Source organism: Taudactylus pleione, unplaced genomic scaffold (assembly GCF_031769625.1).
Source record: "Taudactylus pleione unplaced genomic scaffold, aTauple2 ptg000208l, whole genome shotgun sequence".
Lineage (NCBI taxonomy): Eukaryota > Metazoa > Chordata > Amphibia > Anura > Myobatrachidae > Taudactylus > Taudactylus pleione.
In genome coordinates this window covers 2,286,187-2,306,568 of record NW_028284610.1, presented here as the reverse complement: position 1 = coordinate 2,306,568, position 20,382 = coordinate 2,286,187, and the positions used below count along the sequence as shown (strand labels likewise).

The following is a 20,382-nucleotide window of genomic DNA, read 5'->3' as shown; positions in this document are numbered from 1 at the left end:
AAACTTTTAAACTATGTGGGCTCATCAAGTCTTTATGCTACACACTTGCTTTCATCTAACACAAACATCTTTTAGTTTGCTCAACAGCTACTAATAATGCAAATTTAATGATTGCCAAAAGCAATATGATTTCAAAAAACTCCCAGGAGGTCGTAATATACTTGAAATGCTACATTCACCATCCACCTGTCTTTTCAAGGATGCTACTTACACTTTGAGTCAAGCAAGAGAACAAGAAGCGTGTGTCATAACATGCATTACATTAGACATGAAACATTTTGCATTGCATATTCACACACTCCAGCATCTGGTTCAAGCTCGAATGAGCAAAGAAGAAAAATATAATATATAAATAAACAGATTAAAAGTATAGTACAGTAGTGGTAAACTAAACATTTATTGTCACATATGCTAAGTTGGTGAGTCTTTAACAGTCAAAGAGAATGTCAATAACATGGACTTCATATACCTCCTATAACCCAATTCATTAAGCAGCTGTTCCATTGGGGAAAATGAGTAATTCATTAAAAAAAATATATATATATAATACACAACAAAAGACCAGCACTGTGATTTGGCAATTTAATTGTTAGCGATGACTGCGAGTTGCCAACATTCAGGCTCGTGGCCACAATCATCACAGATTTTCCTTCACAGTCCATACCTGAGATTAATATGGCAGAAGTAATTAGTCATTCAATAAAAAGGGTAAGCATAAATATAAAATGTATTCATAAAGGTGCATACACACGTAAATTTTGAACGATTTAACTATAACGACGTTGTTATCTTTCAATCGTTGAAAAAATTGTAGTTATAGCGATGAACGTCGTTCATATGCGCATTCCCGTTTGTAGTTTGTAGTTCATTCTGACTGACCAACTGAATGATTTTCATTAAGGGAAGTTACAAAAATCGTTTGTAGTTCAAAAAATCAAAATCTGACAGATAATCTGACAGAAAATCGTTTATAAAATCGTTCATAAAATCGTTGGTAACAAAATCGTTGTGTGTGTATGCAGCTTCAGAAATGCATACACACATGCAAATCATAAACATCATAAGTAAAACAACAAACTTCTATTAAAAATAACTATTGAAAAATCAGATCTATAAGAAGTAACCACTCTTAATACAAAGATACGCATATTATAAAACAATATTGGTAGATATTCAAAATTACATATATCTTCCAATCAAAATCCACAATGAAACAGCTAGAATCTAATAATATTTGGTCAACCAACTCAGAAACTGGCAACTTGGAAAAGTATACTATTGAGACAAAAGGCATGTGAGGCTATGATTTTAGGAATATTGTCTTACATGCAAAGATCCATAGTCACAGAGAGATATGGACGGTGATATGACTGATAACTCATATGAGGGTCAAAGGATTCATTGTTGCAGTAATATAGCATGTCTATAATTTTTCATCTCATGGGAGCATGGGAAAAGTTTCATTTATACAGGTATACTAACCTGCTTCAAAATATACTGTTCCCAGCATTGTTTTTATAGATTGGATTATATCTTTGTGTCATAGTGGACCAGATAATAAAACTTACTATTTGGGCATAAACCTCCATGGCTAAATATGAAGCCAAATATCACATTATTAGGATTTATGAGTTATAAATATGGCTTCTATGAGTTATTAAGTGTATCACCATTCAAAGCTCTCTGTTACTTTTGGTTCTCTTATAAAGTGGTACTCCAAAGATCATACCCACTGACGCATTTCATTTCAATAGGATACTTTTTCAAAGTGTGCTGATACAACAGCATTATCATGTGTGTTCTAGTTTTCCGTGAGTGCCCCATTATAGGAATACTTTGCCTTTGTGGCCTTTTTTTGTTGCAACTATTCTTATTCCTGGGTGCACCTCCTTTGTTAAAAAAGTATATATAACAACTCATCTATAATGTGGGAAGGATAATCAATGGAGAATGGTCTGTATGGATATTTCTCTATATCTTCATGTGTTCTAGTTTCTAAATTGGTTCTATTTATTGGAATCTAGAAATTATTTTGTGGATTATAATTTCACAGTGACATGTCATTTATTTAGATTGGTCACTTCTTATTGAATGATAGATCTGTTTTTTCAATGGTTGTTTTTTAATAGAGGTTTATTATTTTTAATATTTTTGTATATGCATTTCTTATTGATAAATTGTACTATTGATGCCAGTTCTTTTTAGTAATTGTCTTCTGCTATTTAATCTTACTTTATAAATAGTCTATTAAAATAGACCCTCTTTCTGAAGTTTAAAAAAGCCTTCACCAGTACCGCAATGCTCTGGCAAAAGGATTCTTTGCAGAATATATTAGTGCATATGTGCAGCCTGAAGAGCACTTGCATAAAAAGTTTCCAATATTTCTATACTGAGAATGCGTGAACCAGTGAGGCTGCACATGCCCAGTAAGTTCTGTAATTTTTTCATAATGCATGCTGAAGAATAGTCCGTACATTGAAATAAGCATCCGGATGTCGTCTGGACTTATTTGTATGCATAACGCCATCCTGAGATAGTATTATATTTTACTTACAAACTGTGGTAAGGGTGGCTCATTGCAGCCTGATAATGTGCAAACACACTGCATTCCCCATAACAGGCATCAGGGATGCGGAAAATGGCAAAATCGAAGAGACCGCATGATATCTCTGCGGTAACCCTTTGATAAACAGCAGTGATAACCCCTTTAACCACTGCAAATGACAGAAAAAGGGGTTATCACTGTTTGATAAATAGGTCCCTAAAGGAGAAATTTTGGCCTGCATGCTAATAGACATATACGGTATAGTACAAATCAAATGCTGCACACAAGTCAGGTTACAACATCCTCAATGTAAAGTATGGTGCTAGTAGCATCATGTTATGGTGAATGCATTCAGTGGCAGGAATTGGCAATCTTGTCAGGGTCGATGGGACGCTGCATAATACATATCACAGAAAAACACACAAACTAATCTGACACCCTGTGGCAAAAAGATCTAATTAGGGAGGAAGTTTTCCCTTTCAAAATGACAATCATTCAAAGCTCATTGCAAGAGTAACACTGGAGTGATTTAAAGTGCCGATAATATATGCATTTGAGTGGCCCAAGTCCTGACCCTAAAATCTGTAACAAAACCTGAAACTTTCTGTGCCCATGTTGCTCCTCAAATAAACTGACACCGCTTGGGCAACTGCCATCAAACTTATTATTACAGACTTTTCTAAATTATTACCTTATCATTTACTCCTATCTTTTAATTTCTTTGCAGGAACCCTGGGATAATGAATGTGTGGCTCACAAATAAAAATGTTCATTCTAAAATCTAAAAATCCCAGGCTGTATGTACAGGGGGTATTTATTAAAGCTCTGAGAGAGATAAAATTGTGAGTTTAAAGTTCCAACCAATCAGCTCCAAACTGTTATTTTTCCAACACAGCCTGTAAAATGTAAGTTAGAAGCTGATTGGTTTGTACGTTATCTCTCACAATTTTATCTCTCTCCAAGCTTTGATAAAAACTGGGAATAGAGTAAAGCTAGGTACACGCTGACAGATATATTGGCCACTCAATAGATCGGCACAGATGCTCGTCGGCCAGTGTGTACCAGCGAGATGTCTGTGAATGACGTTGTTCACAGACATATCGCATCAGCTGTGCTGCACAGCCGATGGCAGATATATCTGTCCATCAGGCAGTGTGTACGGGTGGTCTGCCAACCGCCCATTCACATGCAGCAGAGGCAGCGGGGAGGGGGGCCAGTGGGACCCGCGGCCAGAGACAGATGATGGTCGTACAGTGTGTATGAACGACCATCATCTGTAGATATATCTGTGCAGTGTGTATCCAGCTTAAGAAAGAGCAAGTAGAAAAAACATGTTGCACTGCAGGTGGGGCAGATGTAAAATGTGCAGAGAGATTTAGATTTGGGAGAATGTGTCCAAACTGACATCTAAATTGCAGTGTCAAAATGAAGCTGTCCAGCGTTTATGTACTACATGCAAAAGCAGCCGGTATTTACCCCACATGCAAAATAATAATTGTATTTGCACCTCTTGCATTGCAACATAGTTTGTCCATGTGCACAGTTACTTGCTATATCTTACTCTATTCCCAACTCTGAATCAGGCCGTAAGTGTGTTAAACTGTGATGGGGGCAAATACTTCTCTACTTCTCTAACATAGTAAATTAGTAGTAGGCACCCTTTTCCCTTTTTAAAGTAGCACCTTTGGGAACTAATGCTTGAATGGTTAAATGTGAGCTTAAGTAACTCATCTAACAGTGAAATGTGTTCCATAGGGAGCTACTTTGTCTAACAAGCTCCTTTTCCATATTTAATGCAGGAAAAAAGCTCTGTGACACATGTCTTGAATGTTCCAATTTATATGTCTTAACGATAAGAACTTGTACTAAAAATCATTTCAGTTTCCATTTGTCTTGGGAAAATATTGTGATATTATCCTGACACATCTGTGCATGAATAGTTTAATATCATTAACATATTGTGCAAAGCAAAACAGAGGCTCTTGTTGGCTGGAAGTTGATGGAGGTGGGGTTGCAGGGGTACCCCAGGACTATTTTGTGAAATATTGATAGTAAGTGGCAGAAATATAATAAATAACACATAAAAAAATAACTACGATATGTTTAAACATTACACAGCAAACTTTCAATATAGACAGCAATATCATAAAGATATATAAGTGTTTTATCATTTGAAAATGGATATATTCATCTATTTATTAACTGTATAGACATGCAATAATACTGCATTTTTCTAGTTAAAATTATATATTTACTGATCTAGGCATGCAATAATACTATTTTTTCTCATTTAAATGTAAGTATATGCATCTAATTATATATTTACTGATATAGACATGCAATAATACAGTCTTTTACTCATTTCAATGTGGGCATAAGCATCCAAAGTTATATTAAATTATTTCTTAATAGAGGCATAGGCATGCAATAATACTGTAATTAGGTGCAATTGGTTCAAATTATAATTACCACTTTTAAAGATCACAGAACTTTATTTGAAAACTATTACCTTCTATTCATTACACAGCTACTTTAAAAAAATGTCCTTTAATTCACTATTAATAAATTGCAAGCTCCTTTTTAGCAAAATGATCTGCATATTTAGACTAATCTTCAGTTTACAAAAGATAAATGCATATCATTACCTGTGGTCCAACCGAGAATCCCGGATGAGGCTGACTGGGGTGATGAGGATCGTTCGTACCCAACTCAGACGGCACGGAGTTTCCTCTGGCCCCTGGAAAGCAAAGAGAATCTCTGTCTTATTATCTGAAGCAGAGATCAGCACATTACATTTCACTTGTGATGTCACAGAGCATCAGGCTGAAAATGATATGCTTAAATGGTTTATCAATAACCCGAGAGCTCAAATCACTTATCAACTGCATAAATTATGCTAACACTCGTTCAGTGCAGTCGGCTCATCCAGGGAGATACAATGATCTGACAGCAGAGAAACTGAACCTATCATCAGTAAGGCTAATGTGGGTCGCATTATATCAATTTACATACATGACTTCCCAGCGTGACTGTGTAGCATAATTTCTTTTCATGCTCAGATGAGCAACTGCTAGTGTAATTTCTAAACACAAAACCAAATAAAGAAACACAGCGAGCATGATTTATTTACTACTGATGTACACCATCTTTGTCTCTCAGTGTCATGAATAAAAATATGTATATCTGGCAAAAACATTATGCTCCAACTACTAACTAGATAAAATGCATTATTATAAATGATTTAATCATGTTAAACTTTTAATTGAAGTTATGGTGTGTCCAGCAGATGTAAAACTTTTCTTCCATATTTTAGATAGCAAGCTCCTTTGATTATAACAAAAACATTTAGGGCCTGATTCAGACCCGCTCGCAAATTGCGGCCACTCGCTGGCAAAAAGGGGCCAGATATTTAAATTAAGCGCTCACACTGCGTCCCGTAAGGACGCCCTCTATGTCTTAGCGAGCCTCGGCAATAAGCGCTCGCTAGTGTATAAAGACATCCCCTTGCCACTCGCAATACATGTCATCTCCGGTATTTGAAGGATTAATCGGTAACATCGAGAGCCATCGGAGCTTCTCGCAGCGCTTGAGGTAGACCTTACCCTCCCGCAAGCACTGCGAGCAGTTCAGGGTAAAAAACAACCAAGTGATGTGTTCAATGACGCTACTTTGCTAATTATGCACACCCATTACACTCCTTTCTGATGGTCAGACACGTCTGCGTTCGCAGCACCACTCCCCCGTTCACAAGCACCTTCCCCTATTACTACCCACAAACGGTGCAATCTGTCACTCATTCCACCGGGCAGTCTTTTCAGGGCAACTTATACGCATGTGCAGACGGGCGACCATCGCTCAGAGCGAGCGAGCACAACTTAGCGTCCGGGTCTGAATCAGGCCCTTAATTTGTTATATATATATATAATATTTGCGCTATATATAATATATGTGGAAGGCTATATTCATAGAGTTCAAATTCCATGAATAATCAAATATGGTGTAACATGTCATTCTGCAGAATGTCAAAGCAAAAGTGAACCTAAAGATTGTATCACTGGAACTTTGCAGCTTTGTAACTTTGCCTATCACTTATAACTTTGCCTGTCACTTATAACTTTGCCTATCACTTATACCTTTGCCTGTCACTTATAACTTTGCCTGTCACTTATAACTTTGTCTATCACTTATAACTTTGCCTGTCACTTATAACTTTGCCTATCACACATCTGACCTTTCTACTATTATTCCATACTGAACTGTCAATCACATCTATTGTGTGTTCCACTGTAATGTGGTCCCTATACTCTACTAATGACTTCCCTGAGGTCAGAACTACATGGGATGCAATGACCTAGAGGTGAGGAAATGTCGGGTCACCCTATCCCCTCTGGGGCCTTGGCATTGAGCCTATCCCCATTCCAAAAGGTCCATTTTTTTATGGTACTTTTTAATATGTATATTCTGTAAATGGTCATGTAGTGACTGGCCTGACCTTTGATTTCTCTACTATTTTATTTTTAGTACTTGTTTCTTTAAGATTTAGTACAGTAGTAGAAACCAACAGGTTTACGGTCGTGACCTGTTCTCAACTGATAACACTGTAACTACACATTTGTCAATGCAGCTAAAAGTTAAAATTTGAGCTGATTGAACCCGTACTTCCCTGTTCTGCAGCTACCTCAACTGCCAAGCAATGTTTGGCAAGACTGTAATGACATTATTGATGAGACACCTTCTTGTAGGGTGACCACCGAGTCAATATAACAAGTAACGAAACTTAAAATACATCTAGGTACATGCACAATGTGAAAGGTCATAGAGGTACTGTACAACATTGGAGTTGCCACTTCCTCAGAATTTTTTTTTTCAAACTAGGTCAAAGACACAACACCAAAAAGGCAAAAGCCATGTTTCCAACTAGAATATAATTTATTCTCCCTGTAGGCACCCAAATCAACTGCTTTGGGCCCCAAATTTTGAATGACCCAACATTTTCTAACTAAAAATCTAAAAAACTAAAAATCTTTGTTCTTTTCTCTAAGGCACAATGTCAGAGAATACAGAAATGTAAATTCACTTGTTGTATGAATATCTGAGACAGTAGCTGCTCAGTAGTCCCTGACCCCACCTCTTCTGGACCCAAATGGGGGTAATCAGATTGCAATGGGCTTTGGGACTAGCAACATGCGATGGTTGACAAAGCCTGTAGAGGTGCCTGGATCACTGCACCCCTATGGAATCTGGGGGTCATTCAGACCCGCTCGCAAGCGCAGGATGCTCGCAAGCGGGTCCATGTTGCTCCACTGCGCATGCGCACGATGGAGGGAGCTCCGTCGTGCGCATGCGGGAGACCCGGATAGCGACGGGCTCTCCGTCGCTCTGGGTCTCGCACCAAAGGGGGCGTGCTGTTGATGTTGATTGACCCTTTGGTGGGCGTGCAGGGGGCGTGGCTGCCAGATGGAGGCGTTCCCATGGAAACGCCTACAGTCTGAAGCCGGCCCAACTGACATCACTAGTGATGTCAGTGGGAGTGATTTCAGCTCTGATAGAGCCAAAATCACTCCAGGGCTTGCGGCAGTGAGACCCTACTGCAGGGTCTCCATTGCAAGCCCGATGGTTGCGATGGTCTTGACCATCGCGACCATCATCATGGATGATCGCGGTGGTCACCAACAGCTATGCGAGCGTCCAGGAGGACGCTACATTTTCATGGAGGAGGGCCCTGATTCAGAGCGAGCGCTCTGGTCAGAGCGTTCGGCTCTGAATCAGGCCCTCTGTTCCCAGTAGCACTGTGGAAATAATTTAATGATGTTGCAATGTTGCCTGTCATAGGAGTGCGCCGACAGTATAGAGTTGATCAAGAAGAGGACAAGTAGCAAATGTTAACTACTTTAAAATAGAAATGACACAGTACCGCTTTACAATGTTTCGGTTTAATGAATAAACCGTCATTGTCAGAGTCTGTATTTGTTGTGGACCCGGGGTGGAAGCAGGAGCAGACACAGGTTTAAACTGAAAGGTTGGTTGTTTAATGTGACTGTTAGAAGACATGAATAATTATTAACTAAAGTCCAGTAATAAGCAAATTGATATATGTGGCTGAAGGGAGCTGTAGTAAATGGGAGTAACGAATGTCCAGATCAGTGACAGAGATGAATCCAGATAAACTGTGAGAGTGAAGTGGGATTCCTGGTTTGCTGAATAGTGGCTGAAGGGGATATCCAGTACTGAGGTGATGCAGGCTGAAATGGAAATCGGGAAATGCTGTGATGGGTTGACTGAGGAAACAGGTTCAGGCAGGAGTGGGTTAACTGTGGAGACAGGTTCAGGCAGGAGAGGGTTTGGTGGAAGGTGCAGGGCTGATCTCAGCAGGAAGCAAGGCAGAGTGGTGCAGGCTATGCAGGGAGCCAGAGGCCGACAAGGAGCTGGAGCTAGCACCGGAACACAAGTCTAGGTCTCAGGAGCGTAGAGAAGTCTCTCTCACAGCTACGCTGTGAACACGTTGCACTGACAACTACAGGGAGCTCCAAACACCCTTAAGTATCCAGTAGCAGAACGTGATAGGCCAGAGAGAACAGGTGACCTACAGACGATTAGCCTGCTATGTCACATGGCCAAAGACAACATGGCGGCACCGAGACACCTGTGACACAGAGATGCCGCTAGACGTACCCTTGCCAGGACCTCTGCGTACAGCCAATGCCAGTCTCCACATGCCAGCTCCCTCGACAGAAGGACCGCGCCACAGCGCCCTCACCGGTAAGAACTGCAAACCTCCATGCCACGAAACCCTGGTCGTGACAGTACCCCCAGGCCTCAGGACACCCTGGCCTCAGGACACCTTCCAGGCTTTTCAGGATGAGCCGAGTGGAATTTTCTGATGAGTTTGGGAGCGTGGATGTCCTCAGCTCTGGTCCAACAACGCTCTTCTGGACCATAGCTTCTCCAATCAAGCAGGTATTGCAAATGACCTTGACGGATATGAGAGTCCAGAATCTGAGACACCTCAAATTCCACCCCTTTTTCAGTTTGGATCCTGGGGGGAACAGGGAGAACGCTGAGAAATTTATTCAGAACTAATGGCTTGAGGAGAGATATATGAAATGAATTAGGAATTTTCAAATAAGACAGGAGCTGAAGACGATAGGAGACTGGATTGATTATTTCTGTAATGGAGTATGGTCCACTAAACTGGGTGGCGAACTTCACGGATGGTACCCTGAGGCGAAGATTGCGGGTAGCAAGCCATACTTGATCCCCGACCCGCATCTGAGGATCTTTTCTTCGTTTCCTATCAGCCTGGTCCTTGTACCACACAGAAGTTTTCACAAGAGCATCTCGCACCTGAGCCTATACTGAAGCAAAGTTCCGTATAGTGGCATCCACAGCTGGTACATCAAAGGCAGGTAAACTTCGGAACTCAGGGACCCTGGGATGAAGACCATACACAATGAAGAAAGGAGTTTGGTTTGTAGAAGAATGGCATGATGCGTTGTGCGCAAATTCGGCCCAGGGAAGGGACTCAGACCAGTTGTCCTGAGATGATAACATAAAGATTCTCATGAAAGTCTCAAGGTCCTGGTTCACCCTCTCAGTGGACCCATTACTTTGAGGGTGATAGGCCGTGGAAAAGTTAAGTTTCACTTGTAGGACAGAGCAGAGAGCTCTCCAGAATTTTGCCACAAATTGGACACCCTGGTCTGAGACGATTTCTGAAGGAAGTCCATGAAGGCGAAATATATGGTGGACAAACAAGTGAGCCAAATTGGGTGCCGAGGGTAACTTCTCTAGGGGAATGTAATGGACCATCTTGGAGAAACAATCCACTACAACCCAGATGGTGGTATATCTATTAGAATTTGGCAGGTCTGTCACAAAATCCATGGACAGTTGTGTCCACGGATGAGATGATATGGGAAGAGGCACCAATTCACCGGCTGGAGACTTATGCTGGGTACACTGGGTACAAAATGAAATAAACTCGGTTACCTCAGTTTTCATCGATGGCCACCAGTAGGTTCTCTTTAGGAACTCCAATGTCTTACGAATGCCTGAATGACCAGCAAAACGAGATGAGTGGGCCCACGTCAGCAACTGTTTCCTCAACTCCGGGGCCACAAAGGGCTTTCCAACAGGTGGTTGCAGTTGTATAGTGGCGAACACCTTTGACTCTAGCACGGGTGTATTCCGCAGAGTTTCTGGACCACTATCAGTGGACAGTGACCATGACAAGGCATCGGCCTTCTGATTGAGAGCCCCAGAGCGATACGACAGGGTAAAATGAAAACGGGCAAAAAATATCGCCCACCGGGCCAAGCGAGGACTTACACATTGAATATTTTTCAGAAAAAGAAGATTCCTGTGGTCTGTACAAACAGTAAAAGGGAACTTAGCGCCCTCTAGGAGGTGCCGCCATTTCTCTAAGGCCAGTTTAACAGCTAATAGCTCCTGTTCGCCTATGGCATCATTTCTTTCAACAGGGGAGAATTTCTTGGAGTAGAAACCACACGGGTGAATCTGGTTATCCTCAAAACGTTGGGACAAGACAGCTCCCACTGCCTCAGATGAAGCATCCACCTCCATAAAAAAGGGCCTACTGGTATCCGGTTGTCTCAAAACTGGAGCTGTTATAAAGGCTTGCTTGAGAAGTTGAAAAGCTGACTCTGCCTCAGGGGGCCATAGAGCAGGGTTGGCACCTTTACGAGTTAGGGCTGTGATTGGAGCCATCAAAGAGGAGAATCCCTTGATAAAATGACAATAGTAATTTGAGAAACCAAGGACCTCATTCAGAGTTGGTCGTACGTAAAAAGGGGCTGGACATACAAATGATTCCCTCGCAAGTTGCGTCCCTAAGTTCGGATCGGTAGTTGGCCGACCAAGGGGAGGAAGCGGTCGGAAGACAAAAAAATATGCCCCTTCTCGTACGCATTGCATGTCATCTCCGGGCATATAAGGATTAATCGAGACCATCAGGAACCATCGGAACTGGTCGTAGAGCTTAAGGTTGACCATACCCTCTCTTAAGCTTTACGATCATGTCAGGGTAAAAACCTCCCATGTCACATGTGCCATGACGCTACATTGTTAATTATGCACTCCCATAATCCGTATGCACTCCCATAAAATGCCGTTCGCATAATGAGGCACGCCTGCGTTCGGATCTCCACTCCCCCGTTTTCAAGCACCTTCCCCTGTTACCACCCACAAACGCCTCCATCATCACTCAAACTACCGACCTGGCTGTGTTCAAGGAGAGAGAAATTTCTGATCATAGCGGCTAGTTTGCGCACGCGCATTGCGAACTTTATGCATGAACAGTATAACGAACATCGGTGGCGTACGACCGTGCGGCCGCAACGAACGACTCTGAATGAGGTCCCAAGTCTCTGGATGGTTTTCAAAGACGTATGTCGGGACCAATCCAGTATTGCTTGGACTTTTTTGGGGTCCATTACTAAACCCGAACCTGAAATTATATATCCAAGAAATGGAATACTTGGTACACCAAACACACATTTCTCCAATTTACAATACAGTTGGTTCTTCCTCAGATGAGACAAGTCTTCTTTTACATGATTATGGTGTTCCTCAGGAGAAGATGAAAAAAATCAAAATGTCATCTAAGTAGACAACAACTGAGACATATAAGAGATCCCTAAAAATCTCATTGACAAATACTTGAAAAACAGCAGGTGCATTACACAGCCAGAACGGCATGACCAAGTATTCAAAGTGACCGTCCCTCGTGTTGAATGCTGTTTTCCACTCATCACCTGCTCGGATACGGATGAGATTGTATGCACCTCGGAGATATAATTTAGAAAATATAGTGGATCCCTTGACTCTGTCAAATAATTTGATGATCAATGGTAGAGGGTATCTGTTTTTTACTGTGATATCATTCAGGCCTCTATAATCTATACACGGCCTCAGGCCTCCATCTTGGTGATGTAGATGGTCGGATAAATGTGATGTAGATGGTCGGATAAATCCCTTTTTTAAGTTCTCTCGGATGTATTCCGACATGGCGTCGGCTTCTGGTAGGGACAGCGGATAGGTCCAACCATGGGGAGGCATCTTCCCAGGCAACAAGTCGATAGGACAATCCCATTCTCTATGAGGGGGTAAGATGTTGGCTTGTTTTCAGAGAAAACATCAGTAAATGATTGATATTCTTTAGGTATAGATGGGGCCTCTGACATCTGAATTTTCCTCACAGGTCGAATCTTTGGAAGACAAGACCCCTGGCATTCCTCACTCCATGACAGAACCTGCATAGTGTTCCAATCAATTATGGGATTGTGTTTACGCAGCCATCGGTATCCAAGTATAATCTCATGGGAAGCCTTGGGTATGACTAAGAAGCTGATAAGTTCAACAAGGAGGGCTCCAATATGAACTACAATAGATTGGGTTCTTTCAGACACATTTCCATTAGAAATAGGTCTACCATCGATAGATGTCAAGGAGATAGCAGGATCCAAGGTGATGCAAGGAATTTGTAATTTATCTGCGAAACAAGCGGACATGAAATTTTCTGCTGCCCCAGAATCCAGGAGGGCAGATTTGAATGCAGGACTAGACTTAATGTCTAGAGCTATGGACAAGACAGAGTCATTTTGCTTTGGGGACGGAAGTATTACTCCTAACTGAGTGTCCCCAGGACTAGTTAGGTATGGGCGTTTCCCAACTTGCGGTTACAGGAAGCCACCAGGTGACCCGTGTCTCCACAGTATAGACAAAGATTCTTTTGAATGCATCTCTGTTGTTCTTCTTTAGGAAGATGGGTATGATAAACCTGCATGGGTTCTTCATCTGTAAGCGAGGGAGGAGAACGGGTAGGAGGAGGTTGAGGATGAGGCCTAAAACGAGCTGTTCTGTGCTTCTCAGCTTGGCACTCTCTAAAGTGCATGTCAACCTTGTTGCAGAGGGAAATGAGATCATTAAGACTAGAGGGTATCTCATGAGTGGCTAGGTCATCCTTTATACGATCCGATAGTCCGTGCCAGAAGGCCAATGTTAGGGCTTCTTCATTCCATCTGAGCTCTGATGCCAACGTCTGGAACTGAATGATGTACTGACTGACAGGACGGATACCCTGTTTCAGATTCATAATACTGAATGAAGCAGAAGTGGTTCTTCCAGGCTCATCAAAAATCCTCCTGAATGATGTTAAAAATTCTGGATAATTATCCAGTAGTGTATCAGATCGCTCCCATAGTGGAGAAACCCAATCTAAGGCTGAGCCAGACAGCAGCGACACAATATAGGCCACTTTGGTTTTAGAAGAGCAAAATCTACATATATAGAAAATCTATATATATATACCCTCTGCGCTAATTGAAAATGAACTACAAAAATATGAAGTGGCAGATTAACCACAACAAGTATTAATGGTATATAAATTATTCAGGACTCAATCAATAAAAATTAATAAAACATTTAATCACACACATATAACCATTATAAATATATCACATAATACATATGGTGAAATCCATTTTGAAATAGCCTACAAATTCATAGCAATTGCCTGATTTATACAATACACAGCACCTCAAGCAACGATTGTACTAATATTACTCAATTTGTTGTACAATTAATAAAATGTCCTGGTACAGTCCTTATTCCAGCATATAAAAAATATATCTCAGTGAGGACTTATTCTGCTAGTCACACAGTTGATTAATCCTCCTCATAGCTGGATAATGAGTTAACCACTGCAAATGTCCTGTATAATGTTAACTTATTGAACTGGCCAGTTCTAAAACAGCAGCTTAATTGTTGCTCACCACGCTAGTGTGCTCAATATCCGCAGGGCTTCCTGTTTGAACTCCCACTATAACGAGCCTTGAGCTTGGCATCGGCACCAGCCTGCCTTCCATTAGAGAAGTGTCCTACAATGTAGCAGCAATCAAGCTGTGAGGACAACAGTGTAGTGGCGTCGTTAATCACATGGATGGCACACCAGCATCCCGGGCGGTCGAGTCAGCAGCCGCTGAATATTCTGGACTGAATCAAAGTGACTGGGGATCCCAATGACGCGTTTCGCCCCTATATGCAATGGGGCCTTTCTCAAAGAGTACTGATCCCCTCCACTAGCCTTCTTTTTAAAGGATAAACTTGCACCTAATTGGTCATTCAGTTGATTATTGAGTTTTTTCAGGTGTGGGGTATCTGCTGTGTTTCTTCCACACCTGCTTATCCTTAACAATTTAGATGCTTAAATCTAACTTGCATCCTGTATATGGACACATATCAATGTCACAAATATAATATTCATATAAACAGGTACTTATACACATTATGATTTTCACCAAAAAATATATATATCACACAAACTGTTTGATCGAGTCCCTACAAATATACCTTAATATAATATTAATGATAAATCAAAAACATAAATCTACAATTATAAGAATATGAAACAATAATTTATAATTATTTGGGTGTTCCTGGGATCGAACCCCTAACCATCTGTTCCTTAGACGATCACCTTAACCACTACTATAATAAATCGCCCTAAGCCTTCCTTATATAATGTTATTCAATACATATGCATCTGCATATATTTGTTTTAATAAATTCTCACACCAGTCGGTGCCATATATATACACAGTTGTAAAAATGATGGAAGATTTAGTGGATAATCTTGGGATCAAACCCCTGACCATCTATTTCCTAGGCAGTCACCCTAACCACTACTCTATAACAATTGCCCTATAAAAAAAACCAATATGGAGGTATTCATTGCACATACATCAACCTATGTTTATTCTGATACCTAAAAAATACTAATAACAATCATTAAAAGTATTGATGAATTTTATTGATTAAATACATAAAAATCTCTTACTCCACTGGAACATAGTATCACAGAGGAATTTAATCTATAGATACTCAAATTATATAGATGTGAATAATGTATTATAATATAATATAGTCCTAAATGAATCATGGAAAGAACCTGCCCTATTAGTACCCTTCGCAAGCAAGGTGACTACTCACCCCACTTCAATCTGAAGGGACTGAACATTACCGATGGTTCTGATTCCGAACAAACTGAATTGCAGTGAGCCATTTGCAACATGTTTTTATGCAAAAGACTCAAAGTCAATAGTTTCATTAAGTCCATTCGGAAATAAAGTCCGTAACCTAAAGATCCAAAAGGCCTCTTGGGAACATAGCCCTTTGAACCTGTCCCCTCCTCTACAAGTTTGTTCAATGTGTTGAATCCCCAAAAAAGACATACCCTCAGGATTTCCATTATGGTGGGTACTAAAATGTCTCGAAACACTGTGTAGTTGATATTTTTTAATAATATTCAAACGATGCTCTCTACACCTCATTTTTAAAGTTCTAATTTTGCGGCTCACATATTGGAGTCCACATGGACATTGGATGACATATATACAATATGTGGACTCACAATTAATAAATTCGGTTATGGGAAATTTTTCTAGACTTATGTTACTCACAACTGATTTAGTTCTGTTCATTATGTAACTGCATGTAAGGCATCTAGTGCAGCCACATTAAAAGCACCCTTGCACTGGACTTGACAACCAACCCTTTGATTTAACCATTTGTTTTTTAGGAAATTTCTTCAAATTACTTGGGGCCAAGTGTGTTTTAAGATTTTTATTCTTCCTAAAAATTACTCTGGGTTTGGTAACTAGTACTTCTTTGAGGACTTGATCTTGTTTAAGAATATTGAAGATGGCATTCAAAATTTTCTTTATTTGATTAGATCTATTGTTAAATTTGGACACAAAACAAATCCCAGTATCCATAAAACATTCATCCTCCTTTACCCCCCCTGTTCCTGTTGTTTTTTGGGGGTGAGCATTAGAGAGCGATCCATGTTTAGACACTTATTGTAGGCTGCATCTAAAAGTGCCGCTGGATATCCTCTGTTAGTGAAGTCATGTAACATAATTTTTGCTTGACTCTCATAGATCTCCACATTGAACAATTGCATCTAATTCTATTGAATTGATTCTGGGGGATGTTATCAAGCCAGGGCCTATAGTGTCCGCTGGAATAATGTAAAAAGTTGTTAGTGTCAACCTTCTTTTTGTAATTGATGGTAATTATTCTTTGAGCTTCAGCTGATATAGTAAGGTCTAAAAAATTAATAGACTGGTGATCCATACAGTGCGAAAACTTAAGATTCCAATCATTGGAATTTAAATGTGCAACAAAATTCAGTGCTGATAATTCATCCCCATCCCAAATCAAAAAAAGGTCATCTATATAACGGCTATAGTACACCAGGTTTGCTTTGAAAGGGCCCCGCCATATAAACAGTTGTTCAAATAGTCCCATATATAAATTGGCAATGCTCGGAGCAAACCTGGTGCCCATGGCCATTCCAACCACCTCTAAATAAAAAATCTACTTAAATATGAAATAATTATGTGTCAAAATAAACCTAATTGAATCCAAAAGAAATTGTCTCATGCCCTGTGACATCGCTTGGTCCTTTGCCAGAAAACTGGCCATAGCTTGTATTTCCAACTCATGAGGAATATGAGTATAAAGCACCTGTACATCTAATGTCAAGAATCTGTAGCTAGGCTTCCACTCAATGTTTGGTTTTAGGAGTAGGGAAATTGGAGGGTTGCAAAGTAAGATGTACATCACACTGGTTTAGAAATCCACAACACAGTTTAGGATTGCCATCAAACTTGCCAGGTGTAGGTAAATACAAATGAGGAGGAGCTCCAGAGGCAGATACCAGGGAAGTGAAAGCAGCAGTAACTGCAGGCATACTTGGGGGAGCTAGTAAAGCTTGTAAATTATCATGATGGTGTGCCATATCTTGCACATACTGTGCTAATTGCTGTTGCATGGTTCCCAATTCTTCCAGGCGAGAAGCCAAGCCTTAAATTAAATATGTTCTGGACTCCTGTCCAGTAGCCAAATCCATTTGGTCAGTGCAAACTGTCAGAGTCTGTATTTGTTGTGGACCCGGGGTGGAAGCAGGAGCAGACACAGGTTTAAACTGAAAGGTGGGTTGTTTATTGTGACTGTTAGAAGACATGAATAATGATTAACTAAAGTCCAGTAATAAGCAAATTGATATATGTGGCTGAAGGGAGCTGTAGTAAATGGGAGTAATGAATGTCCAGAGCAGTGACAGAGATGAATACAGATAAACTGTGAGAGTGAAGTGGGATTCCTGGTTTGCTGAATAGTGGCTGAAGGGGATATACAGTACTGAGGTGATGCAGGCAGAAATGGAGCCAGAGGCCGACAAGGAGCTGGAGCCATGGGAATTCTAGTGGAGAAGGGGACGTGAACATCCGATAGAAGGTATGTATGTGTGAGTGTGTTAGGTATGTAATAAACTTTTAAATTCTATGGTGTGTGTACTGTATTTTTATTACAATTTTTTTTCAGTGGGGGTATCGGTGCTGACCACCTGCTGGCACTTATAGTTCCACAAGTGCCAAAGGGCAGGCATGCTGGCACCTATAGTTCTACAGTAAAAAACAATAGTATCATTCTAATTTTCACACTAGTACCCCTGCACCCACCAACCAGGGGTGCAGGGAAAAGCCGGGGGTTCAGCATAAGCCTGGGGAGCCCGGGAGAGGGAGAACCATTATTGGGGTCCCCATTTCCCCCGAGATCCCCGGATTGGGCTGACTAGCTTGGGGTGTTAATACTTTGGCAGGGGAGACCCGGTGAAAGGGTCCCCTGGCTGTGGCATTACACCCCGGCTAGATTTGAGTCAGGTGCTGGTTTTAAAAATAGGGCGAGCCCCATGCCATTTCTTTCCCCTATTTTTAAAACCAGGGCTGGCTCTGGGAGCCCAGTGCTGGTTCCTAAAATACGGGGGAACCCTACTCATTTTTCCCCCATTATTTTTAAAACTAGGACTGGCTAAGGTGCCCGGGGCTGGTTATGCATACTTTTTTGGGGGGAGCCCTACATAATTTTTTTTTTTAACATTGATCCTTTGTTTTTTTAAACATACAAGCAGATATGTGCAGGCTGCATGTTCGGGTGAGTTTGGCTGTGGTCACATACACCATCAGAAAACACGATTTAAGCAAATCCCGAGTCTTGCTAAATTTGCAAGTTTCAGCAAGCAAAAATCACCCGAGTTTCAGCGATGCAAATTGAGTTTCTACTCGGACAATCTCGACCAGACACGTCTCTTAGTAAATTTACCCCTTAAACTCTTTCAGACTACTAACACATCCGCTACAGGACTTCAACATTTGTGTTCTTCATGTAATGAGGGTGTTGTTAAAGCAAAACCTGTAAAGTTACAGCATCATGTCTTATCCATATTTTTATTTATTTTTCAGTATGGGTTTTGGGAAAATGTTATTTAACCAATATATTTTCTTATAAATGATGCAAAAATAACTCGGCACATTAAAGTGGCAATAAAATTGACTGCTACACATGATTCAATGGAATTTCTATCTATATGGCGTTATGTCAATCAGAACAGAGGTACATAATAGGATTAAGTAATAAATGTGCAAAGCTATTATGCGCAAATTTGGAAATGTGATTAATCTGTAATATCCTTTGTGCAGAAAGCCAGAAATGGACATTGCTTGGGGAATACTTACAAGCACTCAGCTGAAATATCTAAATTGATTTTGGAACAAACTAATAAAAACACAGAGACTTGCTGACATTTTTATAAAGTGATTTCTGTCAAAATACGTCTGGCATTTAAATGACCACTGTCATTTTCAGACTGGGAGAAGATGCCCTATTATTATTGTGAGAAACAAAACAAAGAAATAACAGTTTCCTTAAAATATCACAGACAAAAAGTCGTTTTTTTCCGACTTTTATTTTAAATAGTCCTGAGAGACAGTTTATGCACATCAAGTTCGTTTATCATAAAATATATTTTATATGTACTAAGATGATTATTACAACAGAAAGATCGTCATAGCTAGTAACCAAGTGGAGTATCTATGCATATGTTTTTTGGTGACAGGTCACTAATTAATTTAGCAGCTTTTAGATTTGAATAGCTTAATTAGTTGTTAAAACTTTACTGTGCCTCAGTGCACCTCTTCAATGAAGCAACTGGTCCATCACTAGTCAGATTAAAAGACGAGCTTGCTCTACAGCTAACTACTGTTAGAGGCACCAAGTAACTCATAAAGATGGAAACAATTCCACATAGCTGTGCTACACATGTCAATTATAAAAAGACAACAATGTGTTATGATAATTTATGCATGCACATGCACTCAGAATAACTCTCCACCCAGGGCACACAGAAGAGCCTAGTTTCACAATAAAAAAAGGAAAACAATTTCTATTTGCAGGGACCAGTTATTTAATTTTCTGATAAGGTGGAGAAAGTGCATTCAGGAAATCTTTTCTGTTTTACAGGGGGTTGTGGTCTTCTACTCCATGCAAAATAATAAAAAAATTCCATATGTTCAGATGTGACAGAATCCTAACTTGTCCTATATTTGTAATCTGAATACAGATTGCATTGTCACTATTGCAAAAAAATAAACTGATTACTTGGGTCCGGGCTTAATTTTGGGCACAGGCCAGCCATGGTGGTGGAGCAACACCCACTGTGACTCTTGGCACGTGCCCTAGCTTCATCACGGTGTGCACAATTTATTTAGTGAGTCTTTTGTTAGAGCATTGTGCTTTTACAACCTGAGACAGTGGGCCCTAGGACTCAGCGCAGCTCCCCCCAGAGGTCTGACCTTTGTCATGCACTACTGAGCATGTGCCGCTACACCGCATGTATTTCTCCTGTGGTATCCTGCATGGATGGACGTGACCCAAGTACGCAACACTATCTGAAGCCACAAGGCTTTCAAACTTCGCTT

The 20,382-nt window shown here is 40.5% G+C and overlaps 1 protein-coding gene across 3 annotated transcripts in view; it reads right to left on the bottom strand.

Annotated features, from left to right (window-relative positions):
* The window catches only part of POU6F2 (POU class 6 homeobox 2), a 750,988-nt gene that overhangs the window by 348,412 nt on the left and 382,194 nt on the right, over positions 1–20,382 (bottom strand). For all 3 annotated transcript variants that reach the window (XM_088478147.1, XM_088478148.1, XM_088478149.1), the window contains one exon: positions 5,191–5,282. In XM_088478147.1, the coding sequence (XP_088334273.1) occupies positions 5,191–5,282 (92 nt within the window). The remainder of the gene's footprint in view (positions 1–5,190; positions 5,283–20,382) is intronic.